Source organism: Acinonyx jubatus, chromosome C1 (assembly GCF_027475565.1).
Source record: "Acinonyx jubatus isolate Ajub_Pintada_27869175 chromosome C1, VMU_Ajub_asm_v1.0, whole genome shotgun sequence".
In the NCBI taxonomy this organism is placed as follows: Eukaryota; Metazoa; Chordata; class Mammalia; order Carnivora; family Felidae; genus Acinonyx; species Acinonyx jubatus.
In genome coordinates, this window is record NC_069381.1 from 179592927 (window position 1) to 179616925 (window position 23999).

General features: G+C 40.2%; 2 protein-coding genes across 6 annotated transcripts in view; one reads left to right on the forward strand and one right to left on the reverse strand.

Moving 5' to 3' along the window:
• HECW2 (HECT, C2 and WW domain containing E3 ubiquitin protein ligase 2) overlaps positions 1-23999 on the reverse strand; it is a 369305-nt gene that overhangs the window by 128388 nt on the left and 216918 nt on the right. For all 5 annotated transcript variants that reach the window (XM_027054227.2, XM_027054211.2, XM_027054201.2 and 2 more), the window contains 5 exons: positions 18170-18264; positions 12321-12396; positions 7763-7932; positions 5004-5146; positions 305-405 (listed from right to left, as the gene is read on the reverse strand). In XM_027054227.2, the coding sequence (XP_026910028.1) occupies positions 305-405; positions 5004-5146; positions 7763-7932; positions 12321-12396; positions 18170-18264 (585 nt within the window). The remainder of the gene's footprint in view (positions 1-304; positions 406-5003; positions 5147-7762; positions 7933-12320; positions 12397-18169; positions 18265-23999) is intronic.
• On the forward strand, positions 21460-22336 carry LOC106979956 (proteasome assembly chaperone 4). Its single transcript, XM_053215483.1, is given in 2 exon segments — positions 21460-21786; positions 21789-22336. Coding segments are annotated over 2 exon segments (417 nt in total). The 5' UTR covers positions 21460-21548; the 3' UTR covers positions 21968-22336.

Consider the following 23999-nt stretch of genomic DNA (forward strand, 5'->3'; position numbering starts at 1 on the left):
TCAGCCAGGTCACGATCTCGCGGTCCGTGAGTTTGAGCCCCGCATCAGGCTCTGTGTTGACAGCTCAGAGCCTGGAGCCTGTTTCAGATTCTGTGTCTCCCTCTCTCTGCCCCTCCCCCGTTCATGCTCTGTCTCTCTCTGTCCCAAAAATAAATAAACGTTGAAAAAAATAAATAAATAAATAAATAAAAGCTATCTTATTTTCAGAACAGGACACAAATTCAACTCTATTCACATGCAAACTGACAACTGAGTAAGACCGAACAGTTTTTGGTACAGCGATGTACTTATCCAGACATCTCACCTTCATGCACAGAAGATGTAACCTCCACTTTAAACTGGAGGTACCCACTCACGTGGTCAGCTGGAAGCCTTCGGCCAAGGTTGTAGCTGAGCATCTGATCCCTGTGAGAGGAGAAATACACTGGTGTCAGCCTTCAGCAGGCCACCCCCAAATCTTACACATTTCTCTTAAAACTTTCAGACTCAAAAGAAAATAGAAGGCTCAAAGGCACGGTATAGATAGTCCAATGTAATACGATTCATTGGCACAAGGGAATACTTATAAACTCCAGGATGAAAAGAACTCTGTAAGCAGAAAATGCAATACAGTATCACATCACTGCTAACAGTGACCAAGGAAAGCATATTCTGAAGGTCATCAAGGAGCTGTGAAAGGTCTACGGTTTTTGGTATTTTTTGACTCAGGTATAAAAGCACAGAGGGCCTGGTTCCTTAGCATTTAGCACAATTGGAAGAAACCGATCCTACGAGCACACAACGGGGAAGGACCATCACAGAGCGGCACGGAGGGCACCATGCTACTGTACTTGAAGTCAGGAGACAGCGGGGGGAGAAGTGGCTGCCTCTGACAGCTGCTCCAGCTGTGGGAGGCAAGGGGGCCGCTGAACCTCCCTTCCTTACCTGCAGAGCAAGGGGGCTGGAGCGGCTGGCCCTCACACTGGGGGAGCCTGGCTATCAACTGATTCCCAGTGTGCGCTGTGAGTGATGCCAGTGGAGAAGCTAGATGGGCTGCTGTGGAGGCATCTTGCTGCCTCACTAAGAGGCGTACTCGAGGGAACCACACCAGGGCCCCATCTTGGCCCCCCACTCCAGCTACCAGCCTCCTTAAGGATGGAGGTGTCAAATCTTTTGTAATTCTGCATTTGTTTGATCGAAGTCAAATGCAATTACATCATTACCTTGTAGGAAGCAACTTTCATTCTGAATCTGATGTATTCTTAATTAAGGAAAATAATCAAAGGGATACCAAATCACGCCATCTCTGCTCTCACACTGCCCTCTACTGGCAACTTCAGAAGGAAAACAATGCCTCGACCTAATACCTGCACCGTACAGTTTAGAGCCTCTGGTCTGCCATTTGTTATGAATGTATGTAACTATTTTGTTTGTTCGTCTCTACCTTCTTGGCACAATTCCAAATGGATGTCATCCATTTAAAAGAGCACCGGCTACTATAAAACCCCACTTCAGCTGTTAGTCTTCTGACTTCATGAGAATTTCTTAAAACTCTAAGATGATTTCCTTTTCTTCTTTCTTTTGCTTTTCTTCCCTAGAAACATTGTCATATTTTCTTTCTCAACTGACACTTTGGTTTCCCACTTTGAGTGCATGATGTGTGCCAGGCACACTCAGCTAAGGGCTGTGCATATACCATCTCTCAGCAACTGCGTGAGGCAGGTGCTGGCTCTGTTTTCTAGAACAGGAAACCAAGGCGTGGGGAGGGTAAGTGACCTGTCCGAGGCCAGACTAGTAATGAGCGACAGACCCAGGATGAGATCACAGATTCATCTGACACAGAAGCCCCTGCTCTGCAGTCATCATACTACCATCTCACTTAACATATTCCCAGTGGTTCTAGGCTGCTTTCAGGAGCATGCATTTTAATGACATAATTTACTCATGGTTCATCGAAACGTGCCTGCTTTTATAATGCTTTTCCTGCTTCAACTGGTATTTACAAAAAATTCTGCAAAGGGATACACAGGCATTCCTTACTACTAGACGTAGTTACGTTACTTTTACATTAGAGTGTTCAAATAACGTTATATAATGATTGTAATCTGCATAATAGCAGGGGCGGCTCTTTCTTTCTCTTACCACTGACTTCCCAGTATTTAGACAGCACCTAACACACAGAGGTTCTTGATCTTTGCCCACTAATGCATGAATCTAGCAGCACATTACACGGACCTGCCTTTAACACTGTGGTTCCTCGCCCATCTCTTTGGGTATTAAGTCCTGGCAAAAATAAAATCTTCATTTCTCTGTTAAAAATAAATTGACCCTCCTCTTCTCCTCCTCAGCCAGTAAAATTAAGATATTGAGGCTGATGATGAAGATTTATAAAAGTGATGGATTTTAGCGAGGAAATAAGAGTTTCGTAGGAATTGTAAGAAAGAACTGCATCCATCTGTTTTGCTCACTGACATATCCCCGATACCAAACACAGTGCTTAACATTTCAAAGACACTAAATATGCATACACACATATTTGTTGAATAAATTAATTAACAAATGAGACTCTTTACTCGGAAAGAAGAATTTTAACAAGTGTTAGTACAGTTTATTTACCAAACTGGCAAGATAACTCAATTCAACTATTCAACCTACAAATACAGGAAATCTTCCCTCCTGGGAGATTCCGAGTCAAGGGTTTCATCCCTTGCTGAGTGCCTGTCGGAAGAGTCACCTGCCTTCTCGTTCTTACCCAGTCTTACCTGACTCATCCTGTCTCTTCCTGTGATATACTGTTGTGAGCAATATATTATGTATCATTATGATACATAATTGCAAAGAATAAGTGCCAAAGTACTCTCACTACTTGAGACATTCTCTTTCTAATGTAATCAGAGGGGTTGACAAAGCATGGGAAAGTGATCTGCATTTTGGACAAACGCAGGCCACCCTGTAAAATGTTACATTCAAACAAATGCCTTCAAAATAGGCACTTAGTAAGGATTCTATCTCATTCTACAAACCACATTCTGTAAAATCTCAACTACCTCAGAGGATTGCAATGTACCAAACATATAAGTAATGAGAACCCAGCACTTTTCAAGATGAATTAATCACTTGATGGAAGGCAATCATCAGATCAGGAATACACATTTAGGTGTTAATAGCTGACATACTAGTATGTAGTGTCATTCTTATCTAATAAAGCAAATCCCCACGTATCTGTATCAGGCAATGCTTTAAATATACTTATACAGAAACATTTCATAATTCCAATATTTTACAAATTCATTCTGGACTTCCTTCCAGTGCACATAAATTCATGACTGGCAGTTCTCTAAGTGTCCAGTTGTTTAAAAGCTGAAATGAAAAGCCAACAAGTCAACAAGTTTCATGCACTGAAAAGGTTTTATTTTGCCTTGATCATTCTTACTGGTGTACATAAATTCATACTTTTAGCAAGCGTGATATATAAATTATATGATTATAATTATATACATTAAATGACAGATATACTGTATTTACCCTAGTTCGTTCTGACTCTCTAAAATCTTTCACTTTCTAGAAATCCTAAAAATAACTTTTAAAAAACTTCCTTAAGTATAGTATCTCTACCAGAAGCAATAATTGTGATTTCCTAGCTTTTATCAGATAAATCAGGCTGCTAAGATTTCAGTATAATATTTCTACTTCATGTGTCCTGGCTCAACCACACATTTCATGGTCTCTGATGGCCAGAGAATTACAATCCATTAGAATCTCTTGGTTTCAGATTTTGAAGGGGCCTTTGAGATCCACTGATCGCAACACTGTATTTTTCAGATAAGGAAACTAATGCCCAAGTAAATTATGACTTGCGAAACAGAACAGTTCATTTGTTACAGAGTGAATGTGAATGACCAGCCTTCCTTAGTTAGCTGGAATAATATCACACTGCTGCCCGTCCTTAGGGCGCTGCCAGGATCTAGAGCAGAGGGATCTGAACTCGCATCCCAGCTCTGCCTCTTGCTTGCTAGCCTCACATTCCTCATCTCTGAAATGGGTGTAATCACATTATTTACCTCCCAGAGCTGTTGAGAAGATTACGGGGGCTGATGCGAGGAACGTCTTTAACCCCTGACACAGAATAAGCTCTCGGCATCTTCTTACGCTGTTTACTTTTATTTTTTACTTCTGCTGCTACTACTTATAGTCTGCTGCTGCTGCTACTGTTACTGCCACTACCATTTGTTCATGTTCTGACAGTGAAAAAGATACAAAACTAGATGCCCCATCACCACTACCACTGTTACTGTTGCGGTATGTTCACAAGGTTGCCTACGATGAAAAAGATACAAGAAAAGTACCCTGAGTGCTACCTCGGAGCAGCAGTGTTATTGAGTTTGTTGGAAACTACCAAGCAAAAATATACCTACCATTTATGATAAGCGATGTTATGATTTAACTACTTTAGTCACAGTTTACAAAAAGCTCATAGAAAGAAAACAGACATCAAATCACATTTTAAAATTCTCTCAGTGAGTAAACTTTAGTTGCCTGAGTGAATGTGTAGGTAGGAGCTTTACTATAATATCTCCCGTGAGTCAAGGTCTTGTTTTAAATGGCCCTGAAACAAGGTGGTTTTGTTTTTCAGGAATAACGAGTTGTCTGGATGGGATTAATTAGGATAAGGGAGCTGTCGACCTGAAGCTGGAATCCGGCTCTGGGGAGAAGCTTTTACTGCAAGATTTCAATATCCTCAAAAACAATTGAGTACTATGACATCTGACACTGACATGCTAATGGTAAGCACATCTTGGAAAAGACAGATACAATAAACAGAAACAACAACAAAAAAAAGGTATATAATGAAAACAGAGCCTTCTGTCCCGCACAGTTTAATGAGTATACGAACACTTTAATTTTAAAAGAATTACCTTACCACTTCTTATCACTAAGATAAGTCCTAGGACTACAAAGTTTCATTTCAGTCGCCTCTATGCAAACTAATCTCAACAAGATCCCTCCAAGTGGGGGCTGATTACCCAATGGCTTGTCGCTCCAGCAACCTCTGGACTGGAATGGTTAGTTTCCCCAGAAAACGCTTGATGATAGGACGGCTCTTGGCAAATTTGTCTTTAATTTCAATTTCCAAGACATCAGTAAGAAGCGCAAAAAAGGAATATTTCTGAAAATAAAAACAGATAACGTGGTGATTCAAAAGGAAGACAAATATGAAATTATATCATTTTATTATTACTTAGAAAATGGCATCTCTCAAATCCTAATGAGGACACCCAGAGTCCACACTGCTAGAAATATCTACAACCATTGTCATTCTGAGTGAATGATCAGCATTCACAGTGATTACAAGGCCTCAGTTAAGGACCTGTCACAAAAGAAGCTTAGGATCCTGGTTCAACAGTTTTAGGAGACGTTATCAAATATTAAACTGCACAATACAATTTTAGCACTTACTATATTTATTGTATCTCAATTCTTTGAAATTTAATATCCTGTTATTGGACAATTTCACATTAACCACTGTAGTTGATTAACAGCAATTTTAATTCTTAATCCCATGGTATTTTGAAATTATACAGCATAGGTTAAAATATCTTTCACTTAGTGGCTAAAGTAGGAACACCTACAGAATACTGTGGTTTCTTTTGACAAATATGAAAATAAAACGATGCTTAAAGGCAAATTACTTAATTTAAAAGGCACACAGGGTCATTTCTTCTGAGACAGAAAAATAAAAATATGAAGCTAACATAAGTTTTGTTGTTTTGCTTATTTAGCAATGCCATTGGAGAAAATCAGACTGGTTATTAATAAGAATCTAAAATAAATATAAAGAGCTTTATTCGTTTACAAAGACTTTCACATAGATTACCTTCATGTTATCTTTAGAAAGATAACATTTTCTTTTTCTTTTCTTTTGTTTGTTTGTTTGTTTGTTTTGGGAGAGAGAGAGAGAGCGCATGGCAAGAGGGAAGGGGCAGAGGGAGAGAGGGAGAGGGAGAATCCCAAGCAGGGATCTATGCAGGCCTCAATCTCACAAACTGTGAGATCATGACCTGACCTGAAATCAAGAGACGCTTGATCAACTGTGTCACCCAGGTGCCTCAGATAAAATTTTCTTCTTAAGGACGAGGATCTCCAGATAAGTGATGAAGCCGGGAATCTAATCAGAATCATTTCATCCCATTCCTGATATTATCCATTCAACCACAGTGATGTGAAAGGTTCCAGCCAGCTTTATACTTAGGCACTACTAAGTTTATTTAGTCATAACAATTAAAGTTCCCCAAAGGGCCATGTCATCTAGTAATTTGCTTCATGGAAAAAGCACTTGCTTAGAATAAGAGAGCAAAGTTTAAGCACCGCTTCTGCCTCTGAACAGCTAAGTTACATAAACACTTCAAGCTTCAGTTTCTTAACCATCAAAATGGATGGATGATGATCTCATCCCTTATGCGCCCTTATTATGCACACAAAGTTTAAGAATTTTGTAAATATAAAATGTTAGGAAAAGAAAGTTATTGCCAATATCATTACCAAATCCACTATGTGCCTTCTAAAGCTCATAGTGAGATACATGCTATGTCTTCTAGGCTTCTACATATGTTAAATTAAGTCGTGTGCCTTTAAGAATTTTTTACTATGTGGAGATCATAAGCAGTTTTTTTAAACCAGGTGTAAGAAAACATGCAATATTTAATCCATTTAAATAACTATAAGAACTTCTCAGGAGAAACATCTTGCTGTGCTGGCAAGTCTCGAAGGCAGTACCTTTTTTCCAACTGGTTTTAGATCCCCGAATCATCTCCCTCCCCATGGAAATATTTCTACAAAGTTAGAACATATTGTCATTAAACACTAGGGAATGATCTGATTAACTATGCAACTCCTACGCCAATAAAGGTTTACCTAGAAACACTCTAACAGCAGTGTGTGAAACATGTCTTAGATCTCTGAGAAATGGTGGCAGAGTTCATGCTTTGCTCATTAGATGAGAAACAATATCTCTGTTCACTCCTTGATTTTCCCTAGTTCTCATGAGAAAACGCTTTGCTGGATTTCACTGATGTGGTGCGCTAAGATGACTGGTAGCATAAGGTGGCTGGAAGGAACGTCAAAGTATCTATCACCAACACATCAACGATCTGGCTTCCCTCGGGATGACAACTACCTTGAATGGCTTAATTAACCAAAATCTAGAAATCCAAAAAACATTTGCCAAAGCCCATAGGGAGAGAAATTCCTCTAATCTGTACTGAATACATAACTAGAACAAAATATAGAAAATTGGGGGGGGGGGGGGCTTTACAAGTTTTTATTTTAATTCCAGTTAGTTATACAGTGTTACATTAGTTTTGGGTGTAAAAACATAAAAATTTTAAATAAAAACAGGATCAGTGTTACTGACTTTTCCTTCTGCTTCAGGCTCGAATATGGCTCTGCAAGTCAATGTTATTGAACCTGTCCTTACTTAAAATTTTAATATCTGTTCATCAGGAATTTTTTGCACTGATTTTCATTTTTTAAAATATTTCACTAAAATCTTAATTTTGATTATTGAGTCTTCTGGCTCCCTTCAGTCAAGGACCTCACCTGCTTTGCCCTATTCCTGGCCCTGGCTACAAGGGACTGTCTCATTCTCCTCCTACACTCTTCCTAACAGAATCCTGAGATATCTTAGCCATCTTGCCCATGCTCATAAACAGCTCAACAGTACACATAAGAGAGATGAACTTGGCCAAATTCCTGTCAAGTAGAAGATCCCTGAGGATCATCTTACCTCTCGGTGCCAAATTGGATTAGTGGTGTTACTGATGATAGTAGACCTTCTCTCCTGCCCATGGTGGGCACAGGTGGGGAAACTGCTCTTCTTCCCTGGCTGAATGGACATCTTAAGATAAGGATCAGGATTGAAGAACATCCCTTTCTTTAGCCCAACTGCTCTAAGATCTTGAAAGAAAGAGAGGGGGAGGGAGGGAGAGAAAGGGAGAGGGGGGTAAACAACAGTAAAACAATAACAACGTATTCACACTATGATTGTTGAGATAAGTAAGGACAAGTGAGTTATGAATAATTCCAGCAGAGGGGGAGTCTCTTGACAGGCTGAATAAATGAAGCCAAACATTTACCATCACCTCATGCACCTAAACTGACTTCCTGGGAACCATTTTGATTCTAACGTGCGTCTTCACCACCATTTTGCTATGTGGTTTGGCAACCAGCATTTCACACAGTATCTTGAGAGAAATTCTTAGGAAACAGTTTATTTTTTTTTTAAAAGAATGTTAATATGTTCTTTCATGAGAGAAAAATTAAATCTCTTCTACATACATATAATGAAATTATAGACCTATGTTTAATTGGGGGTGAAACTTCAGACCACACATTCAGTTGTACCACATTTAAAATGTTATATATTCCACAAATGTAATGAATATTAGGGGGAAAAGAAAACGAGAAATATTTCTAAAATTTGAATGCTACCTGCTGTATTAAATAATTGTGAGTCTACTGGTTAGTAACTTAAATATTTGATGGCTGTCCCAGAACATCTTAGATTCACCAGCTGCTACTTCACAGTATGTGAGTTGCTAAAATTTCTGGCTAAAATCTGGTAAATGGAGAGACTGACACTTTTCAAAGGAGTGAGGATAAGGGACACCAACATGTCAGGTAACAAACCCAACTCTCCCGGGTCCTCAACACCTTTCTGAGAATATCAGTTTGAATAAGATTGGCCCAAGAGCTAAGGGATCTTGAAAGCTTCTGGAATAACGGACCGTTTCTAAGCAACTTGCTACAATTATGATCAGTCTAGGGAGGTCCTGACCACTAGTCCAGAGAAAAATTCTGCAGATCCCTCTGAACCTCCAAAGACCTTTGGATTACCCAGATCAGCTGGGCAACAGATTCTGTATGGTGACTGTCAATGATGGCAGGTTCCCTGAGTCATCCTACTCAAGCCCATTCTTGAAACTCAAAGTCTTTCCTAGAGGGACAGAATTGGTGGGGTTGCCCATAGAACCACATTGTCTAGGGAGCCATTCCTGGAGGAGGCTCACCCATGGCCAACAACAACTTGTGGCCCAGAGTGCTGTCTAATAACAACTGACAGCCGAGTTTCATATGTCAGCAAAGACCGAAAAAGTCAACCAGGAGGCCCTTATGCTAAGGACACTGCATGAAATACATTAAGATCTTTGATCTGAAGAGAAAAGAGAAGGAGAAGAGAAAGATGAGTAAGGCACTTCAGAGAAGCCACTGTCGTCTCTCTAGCCTTACAGTCCCCACTCCTGGCACTTCATAAGCTACACAGTCATCTTAGCACAGCATCTGCAACTCACTATCAATTTAATGGTGCTACATGTTTTCGCGTGGCTTTATTCGGCATAAAATAGCTCCGAGAGGAAAACACAATTTGCATATTTACTTTCTTACCTTTCTCGATTAGGCTCGCCTCAGACTCAAAGACAAGAATAATAGTCTTTAGATACTAAATCTACTTCTAAACAAGGGATTTCTTTGCAGTAAATGAGGAGTAACATGGACGGAAATGGCCGCCACAAAGCATGACAGAGCTAAATTATTCATGCAAAGCATTCCTTTGGACAAAAAGCATTCCATCAGAAGATTACGCCACTGTGATGAAAGACGGCACTATTAAATAACCCTCATATCAAATTTTTCCACAAGGAATGCTGCACAAATAAATCTTCATTAATAAATATAAGAATCTACCAACTATTTGTAGTCTGATTATTCTGTTCCTTTATCCATCTCATTTCTGCTCTGGCTTCCCCATTTTGTCTTTTATATATTTTACTGCTCATAAATGTCTGCATCACCTAATAGACCAACTAAGACCTCAAAGTCACAAAAGTATGACATGCTAAATACCCTAGGTTAAAGTCTTATTTGGAGAAGAGGATTAAGATAGTAACTGAAACTCAGTTTTGGGGGCACTTGGGTGGCTCAGTTGGTTAAGCGTCCCACTTTGGCTCAGGTCATGATCTCATGGTTCGTGAGTTCAAGCCCCGCCTTGGGCTCTGTGCTGACAGCTCAGAGCCTGGAGACTGCTTTGGGTTCTGTGTCTCTCTCTCTCTCTGCCCCTCCCCCGCTTGTGCCTCTGTCTCTCTCTCCCAAAATTAAATAAACATTAAAAAATGGAAAAAAAAACACAAACAGCTTTTGTTTTAGCTGTAGAATTCACTAATTCGTGTCCCTACTTACCACAGAGAATCAAGAGTAGAACATTTGCGGGCAGACATTCTACAATGCTTAAATGCTCTTCGCTAAACACTATTATCACTGTCAATAGTGTCAATTAGTTGTTCAGAATTACCATTATAGAACTGCTTTCATCTTATATAATTTTTAGCCACTTCTGTACACCATCTGCAAATATCTGACCATACATTAGGAAGTAAAACAGATATAAAGTAGCCAGCCACCCTGTGTACTGAGGTGGGATGTTGGAAGAAATTATATTTAAAGAAGCATCTGGTGATGCCCCAAAGCTATTTCCTACTTTTTAGGAAAACATCCTGGGGTTTTCAAGTTCTAGCTGGTCATTCTCCTGCAGTGAATTAATTAACATCTCTGTTAATTGGAATGATATTGATCACTTGGAAGCTTAAGGCAATGCGTCTAAACTAAGAAGACCATGGTATGATTAAAGTAACCATGGAGGTGGGCTAACTGTTCCCTACCTATACACGAAGGATTTCTGTACCTGCAACCCCTCAAGACTGTGAAGGTCTAAAGCAGAGCCAAATAAATGCTTCCAGGAGACACACAGACATTGAGGGTAAGGGTAAGTTCCACTGGCAGTGGAACTTCAAAGTGCGCTTCTAAAAACCTAGATATGTTTTAAAACGTGAGGGTTCCAACCAAAACATACTTCTTGGCCAGAATTGAACCATAAGCCACCAGTTTACAACTTCTGAGATCCACCAGAGAACCAAAGGCAAAAAAAGGCTTTCATAGTAAGTAAACTCATATAGGGGAGTAGGAACATGCTAGAACAGAAATAGATACTCTGGAAGGCCATGGGCCAGCAATGAACTAATGTGCACACTTTCATCATATGTGGTAATTATACATCATGGAAATGTTTGTTCTCAAGATCAGTTTTCTCTCACTCTTGACGATGTCAATTTTCATCCACAATACTTTTTGCAGCCAAGAAAAGTGAATCTAATTTAAAATTTAGAAGCACTGCATCAATGGAAAAATGAAAACAAAACATCTTTTAGTGACAGACATCTGTTAGACTGCATTTTATATGTGTCATAGCACAGTTGTCTGTTTTAAAAGTTCATTTCAAAGACTGATTTTCTTAGTGTCTGACTTTATGACTGCCAATTATTTTTTTTTAAATCAGTAGCTTTCAAACGTTTTTGACCGTGATCTACATATGAAATATATTTTATTCTGAAACCCAGTATACACATACATAGGTGTGGGTATATTTTGTGTGTGAAAGTTTTCAGTCTGTATAAACTGATGTTCTATGAAAAAATATTTCCCTTTGGTGAAAAACTCTGATTTTTCCCCCATTCTTTTTTTGAACTGTTGGATTCAACTAAATTAAACTTACAAAACACAGATGAGTTCTAACTCACAATCTGAAAAGCAGCACATTTTCATAAACAAGCAATTAGAATATTTCCTTAATCAGAAAATAAACAAAAAAGTTGCCTTATCAGCTTTCCAACTTTTATGTGAATTTCTCCACAGAAATAGGAGGAGTAACCTTGGCTTATTTTTCCTAGTCTCCAATATTTTCCTTTCTTCAGATGAGCTAAGCACATACATGGTTTTCAAAACTAAAGTTCTCCAGTAGGGATAGCATATGTTACAGTGTTGTTTTTAAGTAACTGTATATAGTTACAGTCATTTTATCACTAGAAAACCTGGAAGAAATAATTTCTGAGTTTATATTAGTAGTCTAATTTTTTCATGGTAAGAAATATACTTGAATTTCCAGAACTTTTACCAAAAAAAATAAATAGTTCACATATCATATGTAAGACTCTGTAAGGGTGCCTGGGTGGCTCAGTCGGTTGAGCATCCAACTTCAGCTCAGGTCATGATCTCACAGCTCATGAGTTCGAGCCCCATGTCAGGCTCTGTGCTGACAGCTCAGAGCCTGGTGCCTTCTTCAGACTCTGTGTCTCCCTCTCTCTCTCTGTCCCTCCCCTGCTCACTCTCTCTCAAAAATAAACATTAAAAAAATTTTTTTTAATAAAAAAAAGAATCTATAGACAGAAGTAACTATTCATGCCTTTGAAATTATACACTTTCAAACTGGAAATCACGTTTAAAGACACCTTTACCTGACAACGTGAAACTGACGAGTTTCCGAGAATGCTGATTTCCGGAAGCACCTCCTTCCATGCCTTCTGCCCCCATCTGCAGAGGAAAAGCACATATTTGAAGTTTCACAGGAGTATGATGGTACCCAACGTGCTTAGGCAACCACATATATTTACAAATGTGATGATTTTTTGTATCAAACATGCATTGTAGTATATGCCTTTCATATACTATAAATCTTGGAATCCAGACACATAAAAATGCATATTTTCAGAGATGAGAGAAAGAGTCACACCTAAATTTAAATCATTACCCCAAATGAAACCAATATGAACTTCTAAATTTCCTGGGACAGGAATCAACCTACTTTATGTCCTTTTACTTCTTTGATAAGACTATAACTGATATGTAGTGAATGTACTTACATTACTATTACTATATTAAAATGTTCCTTTCAGTTAAAAACCAAACACCAGATTCCTTTAGATTTACTAGGAAAACAGAATAAACTAAACAGGTGATTTTTCTCAAACTCATCCACATATATGTAGAATTACCCTCCAATTACCTGCCAAATATTTCTGAGTCACCATGTGGATGCCCCACTGCCCTCGTAGACTCCTATTTTACTGTGCTGCAGGTACATGGCACAGCTATTATAATTAGCAGTTGTAAGAGTCTGCAGTGCTGTTGTACTGATTATTGTATTGTAAAAGTTTTTGTAAAGGCTATCTCACTTGAAACCTGTCATTTATGGACCACCAAGTATGGCAAATTTAGCTTTTCTCTCAATTAATGTACAAGTAAGTGCTCCATTTATGGTACACTAGGAAAAAAAAAAAGGTCTCCCAGTTCTCTAACAAAGAAGCCCACAACGCTGTAAGAGACTGAACTGAAGGCAGAATATATTTTGAATAATTGGGAAACAGAGACCACATATTAATTCTAAACTTTGGATTAAACCCTTCCATCTAAATTTTGCCGCACTCCCTCACTTTTTAAAAAATCATCTACCACCATTGGGGCGCCTGGGTGGCTCAGTCGGTTGAGCATCTGACTTCGGCTCAGTTCATGATCTCACAGTTGCTGAGTTCAAGCCCCATGTCGGCTCTGTGCTGACAGCTCGGAGCCTGGAGCCTGATTTGGATTCTGTGTCTCCCTCCCCCTCTCTGTTCCTCCCCCTCTCACACTCTGTGTTTCTCTCTCTCAAAAATAAATAAAGATTAAGAAATTTTAAAAAAATCATACACCACCAAATGCAAACTGATAGAGCCACTGTGGAAAACAGTATGTGAGTTCCTCAAAAAATTAAAAAGAGAATTACCAGATGATCCAGTAATTCCACTACTGGCCTTTTACCCAGGGAAAATGAAAACACTAATTCGAAAAGATATATGCACCCCTATGTTTACTGCAACACTATCTACAATAGCCAAGATATGGAAGCAACCCACGTGTCCACTGATAGATGAATGGATAAAGAAAGTGTGACATATATATATATACATACACACACACACACACACACACACACAATGGAACATGGAACATGACTCAGTCATAAAAACAATGAAATCTTGCCATCTGCAACAACATGGATGGATCCAGAGACTATAATGCGGAATGAAATAAGTCAGTCAGAGAAAGACAAATACAGCGTGATTTCACTCATATGTGGAATTTAAGAAACAAAACAAATGAACAAACAACAACAAGAAAGACAAACAAAAAACCAGACTCTTAAATATAGAGAAGAAACTGATGGTTACCAGAGGGAAGTGGATGGGGAGATGGGTGAAATAAGTGATGGGGATTACAGAGTACACTTAATGTAATGAGCACTGAGTAACGTATAGAATTGTTGAATCACTAAACTAATATAATACTGTATGTTAACTATCCTTCAATTTTTTAACCTCATATACTTCTAAGAAATAAAACCTTACTAATCCAAGCAAAGTTGAACAATTTAAAAATAAATTCCAGGGGCGCCTGGGTGGCTCAGTCAGTTGAGTGTCTGACTTCAGCTCAGGTCATCTCTCAGTCCATAAGTTCAAGCCCCACGTCGGGCTCTGTGCTGATGGCTAGAGCCTGGAGCCTGTTTCAGATTCTGTGTTTCCCTCTCTCTCTGACCCTCCCCTGTTCATGCTCTGTCTCTCTCTGTCTCAAAAATAAATAAACGTTAAAAAAAATTTTTTTAAATAAATTCTATTCAAATTTTGAAATATAAATTTCTACTTCCTTCTCCTTTTCTAAATGTTTATTTATTTATTCTGAGGGAGAGAGTGTGCACACACAGGTTGGGGAGGGGCAGAGAGAGAGAGAGGGAGACAGAGAGAGTCCCAAGCAGGTCTTGCACTGTCAGCACAGAGCCTAATGTGGGGCTTAATCCCACGAACCCATAAGATCATGACCTGAGCTGAAATCAAGAGTCAGAAGCTTAACTGACTGAGCCGCCCAGGTGCCCCTCTACTTCCTGTACCTTAATCAAAACTATCTTGCATGGCACTTCACTGATTCCTGATGCTTTCAAACGTCATCTGCAGTATAATAGGGTATCATCCAGGTATCTTTAATTTATTTCATCCATAAAACCAACTTTGTGATAACTCTGGATTGACTCTCAACAAGTATGTAAAGTTTACCATATTGCGTTGTTTCTCTCTGACTCACCATCCCCAGTTTAATCGGAAAAGACACAGCAGCAAACTGGCCAGATAACGGATGGCTGTCTCTGTCTCATCCTGCTTTCACCGCACACATCCCTGGACCATAGAGCAATGAACAGCGTGAGGTGGTACAGACTGCTGTGAGACAGACACTCAGCAACCTGCCCTCCAAGTCCTGAGTACAGCCTGATAAACCATAGCTTCCCACCAAATGGACCACATTGCCCAATAAGATGTGTTCCCTCCAAAAACATGAAGTCTCTTCCTGCTAAGCTACACCGATGCTAAGTGAGTTAAAGGAGATGAAAAAGATTCATGGTCAGTCTTCATTTAAACGTGTTGGAAATGTTATAAGATATTATAGAAACACAAGAAAATGCCTTCAAATTCTCATTTTAAAAATATAAACCACTGTCTGGCAAAAGCTAATGTGAAACAACTCTCAGAGAATTCACAGATAGCATCCTGTACTACAACTGAGACAAATGCTCTTCTGAAGTAATACTCATGAATTCAATTCCATCATTTGTGACAAGAAAGCCAGGAAAGACCAAACATTATCACTAGATACAGGAACATCGGTGATAAGAAACACATCTGCACTCAATGTTTAAAGAGAGATTTTAAATAAACTCACGCCACAGATTCATTCCAGGAAAACCCAGAAGGAACACTGACAACCGAGTGTTGAAACAATACATGGTAGTGAGTGATGCTAGCCTTTATCTGTCCCCAAAGCCAAAGGATTTCCTGTTCCAAGTGTCAGAGACACGTATCACTGAGTACTCTGATGAATGACAATGACGTCAAAGTACAAATGACAGACAAGACGCAACTTTTTAAAAATCCTTGATTCATTGCAAAAGGATATATGAGAAAGGAGGCCATAAGATGATGATGGCAGTTCATTTTCTTCCCTAGAGAGGTGCCCAGACACTTCCTCCAGGGCTATTCTTTGCATATGGTCATAGAATTATCAAACTAAAATATCAATGTTGTCAATCAGTCACAATAACTAGACACATGTCATATAACTAGGTGACTATCATGGAAGCACAGCACTTATCCCCACCATGAGGTGTCCCCCAGACTTCCAATTTTGGACATACACCCAATTGTCTCAGCTGGGTCAGAAATCTATTGACCACCAATTCCATTATTGTCACCCTTTGAACAGAAATATTCTATTCTGACTGCCAGAGCTATATCTATGAAGCTTTGATGGTTCTCTAAAAGCTGTCTGAAGAAAATTAATTATCTAAAAACTATCCACAGGCTTTGACAGAGTAATCTCAATGCAAAATCAATGGAATGAGCCCAGTGTTCACTACGCTGTAAAACCCTGCTGCCTTCAGTGATATCTGATCACTTAAGTTGCTCAAGTCTAATAAAATCTGAATCTAGAAAATCATGTTTGGAAGTTATTGTCTAATTTCACACACAGTTAATTTTTCAAAGGTTCTATTATTAAAGACCTCACTTTTCCACTTTTGTAATTTTTCTTTTTAGAATATCAATTGAAGCACATTCCACTGCTTAGTATGTGACATGGCAGATTTTGTAATCAATGACTGTTATTCTCCTGGTGACCTTCAAAGTCTTGTATAATAAATGTGAATTATTCTTTTAAATTCTAAATTATGTTTACTACATGGGAACTCAAATGTAATTCAAATGTGAGTAGAATATTTGGATACTAAAGATTTTGCAAATACTATTCCCACTACCTGAAATGCTCTTCCCCCCACCCCGCCCCCACCCCACCTCTTCACCTAAGTATCTCCTACTCATCCTTCAGATTGTCCTGCAAACAATCTTCCTTCTTCAAGGAAGCCTTCCAAGACCTACTTGATCAGGATAAATTCTACTAGTATGTGCCCTCATAGCCCCATTTTACTCCCCCTCACAGCAATTATCACTCAAATAAACATAAATTAATTTAGTGATGTCTCTTGTACCCACCAGACCAGTGAAAGAAAGGACTGAGTTTTTGCTTGTCATGTCATCCCCAATGGTGAGTGCAACAGCTGGTACTTAGCAGGTACCCAATGAATATTTGTTTGAGTGAATAAATGAAAAGGAAAGACTTCATGATATACCGTTGTTGGTTCAAAATGCCACCTGCAGAGATTACTTTCTGAATTTCAGGGAGTCAACATGACTACTTGCCTATTTCCAAAAATGCTTGCATCTATAAATGCACATGTACACAATACACATGTGCGTGCGCACACACACACACACACACACACACACACACACTCTGTGATAAAGGTTCTTTATTGTGGGAGTCAATATTTTTCTTCTTTGCTTTCATGATCTGATTTTTATTAATGGCGTATTAAACCTCCAATGCTTTACATATCTTAGACTCTAAGAATCTCCCCAAACCACCTGAACCCAACCACCCATCTACAATGAGTACATACTACAAAGCTGTTAGATTCTAAATTTAGTCAATGGAGTGAAAAACCACAAAATTGTGAAAAATAAACCTTCAGAAAGTACCATGTTGAAAACTATATATACTTGCGTTCAAAAGTCTAACACAACCAGTTTCCTTCCAAACTAAATCAGGCATCTCTTTCTTCACTTGAGGGCCTGGTGAAGAGGGGGACTTCCCTTGAGTGGCCATGTTATACTAAAAATGTGTGGTATATTTAGGCTCTAGCGCCCAACTCAGCATCCAGGAATCTGGTGCTCAGACCTCCTGAGGAAATAGCATATGCATGATCCCCATCTCACACTCTTTGGAGTGAAAGCTTGTAAAGACGACTGCGGGTAGAATCACACAGGATTCGAATTGCTATTTTCCCCTCTTACTCACTGAGCTCATGTCAATTAAACTCAGGTAAGATGCAATGCCACCATTTCCTCCCAACCAGTCACCCAGACTAAATTTAGACCAAGTTTAAGACTAAATTTGATGGCATACTCACTAATTTGCTTCATGAATGGGTTCTCTGAAGAGTTGACCATTTACAGAATTGTTATAAATCAAATCATATTTTTCCACGATTCGTATTATGGATCCAGGTAAGCCAGCCTGTAAGTTATTTCCTTTCCTACAACAGTGCCCATGCTGTTACGTGTTTCCTTTTTCATCATTCCTCATAACCCTGCCAGAGCTGCACTGGCAAAAATAGAAGCTGAGGGCCCGGGGGGACCTCATGAGGAAGCCGGCAATGAGGGGCACTTACCATCACAGCAGGATTCTTCACGGTGATGCAGGGGGTCGTGGCTCGCAGGGCTCCGCTAATGCCGTGGTAGTATTTGAAACAGATTTTTATCTCAGCTGCAAATTGATTGGAGAAAAACAGTAATTTCAACACTGAAACTAGTCATTTAGGAATCAGCTGAAGAAATCTGCCACACCCCCTGTCAGAAGATCCTACTCTAGACTCTTTGAATAATCAATCCCTTCTTTTCCAATCAAAGAAATAAATTACACCAATTCCTGTTTGATTTTACAGAGTTCTCTGAAATTTTCTATGAATATCCCAAAGATATGAGAAAAATAATGCACAAAACAACACACCAAAATATGTATAGTGTAGGGATAGGAAGAAAACTAGTCACCATTTATTGAGGCGCTCCACAGCGCACCAGACACCGTGGTTTGTCGTCGCTCGTGTTGTTATTTGATACCCACTTCAACCTTGGGAGGCAGAAATTCCCATCCCCATATTACAGAAGAAGTGGCAGGGTTTGCAGAAGGTCAAATAAACAGGAAATGACAGAGTCAGAACTCAAACCCAGTCTGTGGGATTCCAAAGCGTTCACTCCTAACCTCTACAAAATAGACTGCCACTGTTAGTGGAAATACAAAAAAGCAGTCTAACAGAGTAAAAAAGAATGCTGTATAGATTCTGCAGTGATAGGGAATCTGTATTTTAATTTTTCAGGTGGCTTCAATGTAGTCACTAGACAGGGATCAAATTTAGGAACCACTGGCATATAGATACATAAATATATAGATCTGGATAGATAAATAAATGGATAAATAGACAGATAGATAGAGATATGTGGAGATATATATACCTCTCTCCCCACAGGTGCATGTGTACACACACACACACACACACACACACACACACATAAAATTTGAGCTTGATGAAAAGCAATACAAATGCCAATTATTGATTTTGGAAAGTAATTACAATTTCAAAGACCGTGAAGGCAAAATGTGTCAAGGATAAAACCCACAGCCACTAGAATTTCTCTGTATACAGAGTATCTGAGTCACTGTAGTGTCCCTACAAGACGCATTTTCCCCAAGGTGTCATTTAAGGCAATGATGTCATAGGAAATGATGCTGATGGACAGGCACCAGGGAAGAGTTGCAGCCTAGAGAAGTGGGGCTCCTCTCTCAACTGAGTCACCTGGATTATTAAAGTGGGGCCACTAGATGGATTCTCCCCAAGAAGTTACTCTTCTATCAACTCTCCTGACTGCACCAAATGGTCTCCTACAGTGTATTTGGTTTGCCAATTCTAAGAGAAAGATAGAATGCTTTAAAAAATCATCTTAGGAATTTACATAGGATTAGGAATACTACGTACAGGAATACAAAACTGTATTACATTTTTCTGTCAATGACAAAATACTAAAGCTTAAAAAATTAGCTCTGTCATGAGGGAAAATATTGAGTGTTTCCATTATGCATGATGATCACAGTGCAGTGACTCACAATGTAGTTAGCATCATCAAGCAAAAGATTTTTACCACGTACCCATCACAACATATGCCTGACAGTGCAAGAGAATCAAAGAAAGGTTTCTGGTCTAGCAGGTGTTCTTTGTGTAGCTGTTAGGATGACAATTTTACAGGAAGGGCTAAAAAGGAAGAGCGGCCGGGTAGCAGAGTGTGGAGACCCCGGAGAAGATGAGCGACGACACAGTGCAGTCAGAAAGGCCTCATGGAACAAATAGGTCTGGACTCACACTTCTAGATGAGAAAAATGGAGCAGAGATGATAACGGGTGAGGGGCGGTAAAGCAGGGAAGCAGGAATAAGCATGCTGAGTTTGAGGAACAGCAAGATGACGCACACAGGAATTCTAGCCGCACTATGACTTCACTTGCCTGGGAACACCTCTGCAAAGGACTTTCCCGAACATTAACACAAGCTTTTGGTTATTACTGAAATAGTGACAGCTGTACAGGTCTGCGCAAACCCTCCTCTTCCACTTGCTTTCTTCCAAGACCAAGAGCACGTATTCTACGAGAACAAAGCTACGCACCATGCACAAAGCCTGCCAAAGCAGAACAAGCCTGATGGTGTGCACGAGGACTGAATTCTGCAGGCATGAGCTCATTAGGATCACACTCAAAATGCTGGCAACCAGCGGTCTGGGAATCCGCCTGCAGCGGCACCTCATAGATCAGATCAGCGGTAAGGGAGTGAGCAGCTCATTTTTCCACAAAGAGAAGTGCATTTTTATAAGACATCTTCCCCTAGCTCCCTCTCAAGTCAGGATGCTATCTCCTCTTTTGTAAGGTTTTAAGAGTCAGCTAGGTAATAGATTATGAGACTGGAAAAAAAAGGGGGGGGACTGCTGATTTTTGTGTGTAGGATGTTGATAGCCAGGCCTGCTTTGCTAATGAACCCATGTGGGGTGTTATTTATTCCTTGCTATAACAAAAGTCTCCAACCCCAGTGACAAATTAGGATCCTTGAAACTATAAGATAAACTCATTCTGAATTGCACAGGATAGATTTTGCGGACATGATCACCAAAAACACGACAGAGCTAACAGCTTCATAATGCTTCAAGGCTAGATGCGAAGCCAAGGGGATTTGCACAGATCACCTATTACAGAACCAAACACATAGGCTGGTCATCAGAGAGAATAACACAGTACTGGACAGAACTAGTCGTTTGCGCCTGGACTGAAACACACCGGCCCCTTCAGCAGAACACCAGTGAAGACTTCTGTCCCCTAAAATACACCAACGTTCCACGCTGACAAGGTGAGAGCGTTCCTCCTCAAACATTAGTGTTTTATGAGGTCACTCAAGATTTTTTTAAATGGTGTTACTAAATGCAATCTCCTCTGAGTGAGAGAGAAAAGACAGAGAGCTGCATTCTGATTGACGTGCTTAAACATTTTAGTGGTGGAGAGAGGTAACCTAGAAGAAGACTCAAAAAGGGTGGAAAGGGGAGCTGGCATTCGCGCTCCTACTTTAGCTACAGTCTGTAAGCACTAACTGCAAGAGGAAAACAAAAAGCTACTTCTGAGAAACAGATACACGGACAGATAACAGTAAACATATGAATGATGACCAAGCATCAGATAAGGGAGGAGCCCGCTGCCTGTGGCACCAGCCAGCCCTGTGCACAGGCAGGGGAGACGGAGGCCTAAGGAGCGATGAATGATCCCATGTACCTGAAAATGGTTTCTCCATAGCCCGATGTGGGAGCCAACATCTCCTCCTAACGGTCTCAGATTACGGAAATATATATATTAAAATATGTGTGTATGTATATATAAAGTAAGAGTATTTTCTCCAAAAAAAAAAAATCCGCCTTTTATAAAAAGCATGTTGGCTCGCTTGCTAGGGTCTGGTTGGGCCAGTGATGGTGGTGGGGGGCCGGGGTCTTGGTGCTTGTGGTCCTGGGCCCAACGGGCAGCATGGAGGGGCCACCCCAGATCGGGACATCTCCCTGCACAACTTCAGCACAAGGCTGTGGGAGCAGCTCGTCCACTTCCACGTCATGTGGCTGACACACTGGCTCTTCCTGTGGGTGGGGGCCATGCCGTACCTGTGCAACCTCGCCGTGGCCCTGTGCAGCCACTACGATTCCATCCCCGTGTCTCCTCCCTCCTCAGAGACACTTGCGGCATGACCTCCACTGATCTTACCCGGCACTTAGCCAGGAAGACCAACAAACAGATGTTTGTCAGCTATAACCTTCAAAACACAGATAGTAACCCCACATTACTTGTAAAACACAGGATCAAGGAAGAAATGGAGGCTTATCCAGAAAAGTGCTAGCAGAGTGGCAGAAGTGAGAATTTGTAACTTACGTACAATATACATTTAAATAAATGGACTGAATTAAAAAAAAAAAAAAGCATGTTGCCTCAGAGGGCAGCAAGACAGGAGAAGGGTGAGGAGGCCTCCTACATTAGCCTATAAGGACCTGCCATTGGGGGCACCTGGGTGGCTCAGTTGGTTAGGTGTCCGACTTCAGCTCAGGTCATTATCTCATGGTTCGTGGGTTCAAGCCCTGCATCGGGCTCTGTGCTGAGCGCTCAGAGCCTGCAGCCTGCTTCAGATTCTGTCTCCAGCTTGTGCTCTGCCCCTCCCCAGCTTGTGCTCTGCCTCTCTGTCTCTAAAATAAACATTTAAAAAAATAAAAAAGGACCTGCCATTGGCTGGGCCCGCTCTAGCCTAGGAAGGAAGGAAGGAAGAAAGCACCACCCAAATGGCATCTTCCTCTCTCAGAGGTCCCTTCTGAACGGCTAAAGCCAGTCATGAATTATGGAAATATATTTTGGTGCCTTTTAGTAATCTTCAGGATACTTTCATTTAAAGGTTTACTACAATAAAGACTTGGCAGCCTCTATTTAAATGCTGACCAGACATAGAAGCCCGCTTATTTTTAAATTTTTAATTTACGAATTTTAATGAAGACATCTCCCAGAGCACTGGTGCTGTGGGGTGATGGGAGGGGGATTGTGGGGAGATAGTAACCTTGGGCTTGTTTGGGGTGGGGGAGGGGAGGTCAGGGAGGTGGAAGGGAAGTTGAACAGGGTTTAGGAACTTAACCATGCTCCTAAGTAAAGGGGTTTCTATAACTGCATGATTCTGACATTGCATTTAAAAAAATTTTTTTTAAGTATATTTATTTTTGAGAGAGAGGGAAAGAGAGAGAGAGCACAAGTGGGGGAGGGACAGAGAGAGAGAGAGAGAGACAGAGAGGGAGGCACCGAATCTGAAACAGCCTCCAGGCTTTGAGCTTTCAGTGCAGAGCCTGACACAGGGCTTGAACTCATAAACCGTGAGGTCATGACCTGAGCCGAAGTTGCATGTTTAACCGAGTCACCCAGGTGCCCCTGACACTGCATTTTTATTTTTTTTTAATGTTTATTTTTGAGAGAGAGAGAGAGAGAGAGAGAGAGAGAGAGAGAGAGAGAGAGAGAATGAGCGGGGGAGGGGCAAAGAGTGAGTGGGGGAGGGGCAGAGAGAGGGAGACATAGAATCCGAAGCAAGCTCTAGGCTCCAGGCTATGAGCTGTCAGCACAGAGCCTGACATGGGGCTCAAACTCATAAGCTGTGAGATCAGGAGCCAAAGTCAGATGCTTCACCGACTGAGCCACCCAGGTGCCCCCTATGACACTGCATTTTTAAGGCAACCATTGTGTTTCTGGGTTTGTATATGAATAAAATATTTTCAGACAGATCAAATGAAACTGGTAAAAGTGCTTGCCTTCGGGGAGGAGAAACTGATGACTGGGGCATAAAGTTGAGGAGATACGTTTACCTTTGGATCTTTTCAACATTATATTCTTTCATACACTACTTATTCAAAAATTATTTTTTAAAAAGAATCTCAACTCAGCTACATTAACTCCGGGCATTAGTATAAAACTTCATTTCAAGCCCTCTCTGAAAAAAGATTCTACAGGCCACCCTGTGCAAGAAATGGTTTTATTTCAAAGGCTGGGATCTCATCCATCACTTTAAATAGCAACAAGATTCACTTAGGCAGTCACTAATAGCTTGTTCCTATTTAGAAAGTGTGCGTTTTCCCCAGGTTTCTAGAAGCTGAATATTTTGAACCATAAAGTAGATGAAATGGAGATGCTCTTCCTTCAAGCATTTTTATTTAAAAAGAATAATCTTTAAAAAATTCAACTTACTGATTTTATTAATTCTAAAACAATTAAAGCAATTAATTCTAAAACATGATTTTCACCATTGTCCTGTGTGCTTTTATTATATTCTTCATACTATGACTCTTATTCACAGGCTCTTTTATTCAGAGGCCACAAATTGGAAAAAGTAAATACATTTTAATCTT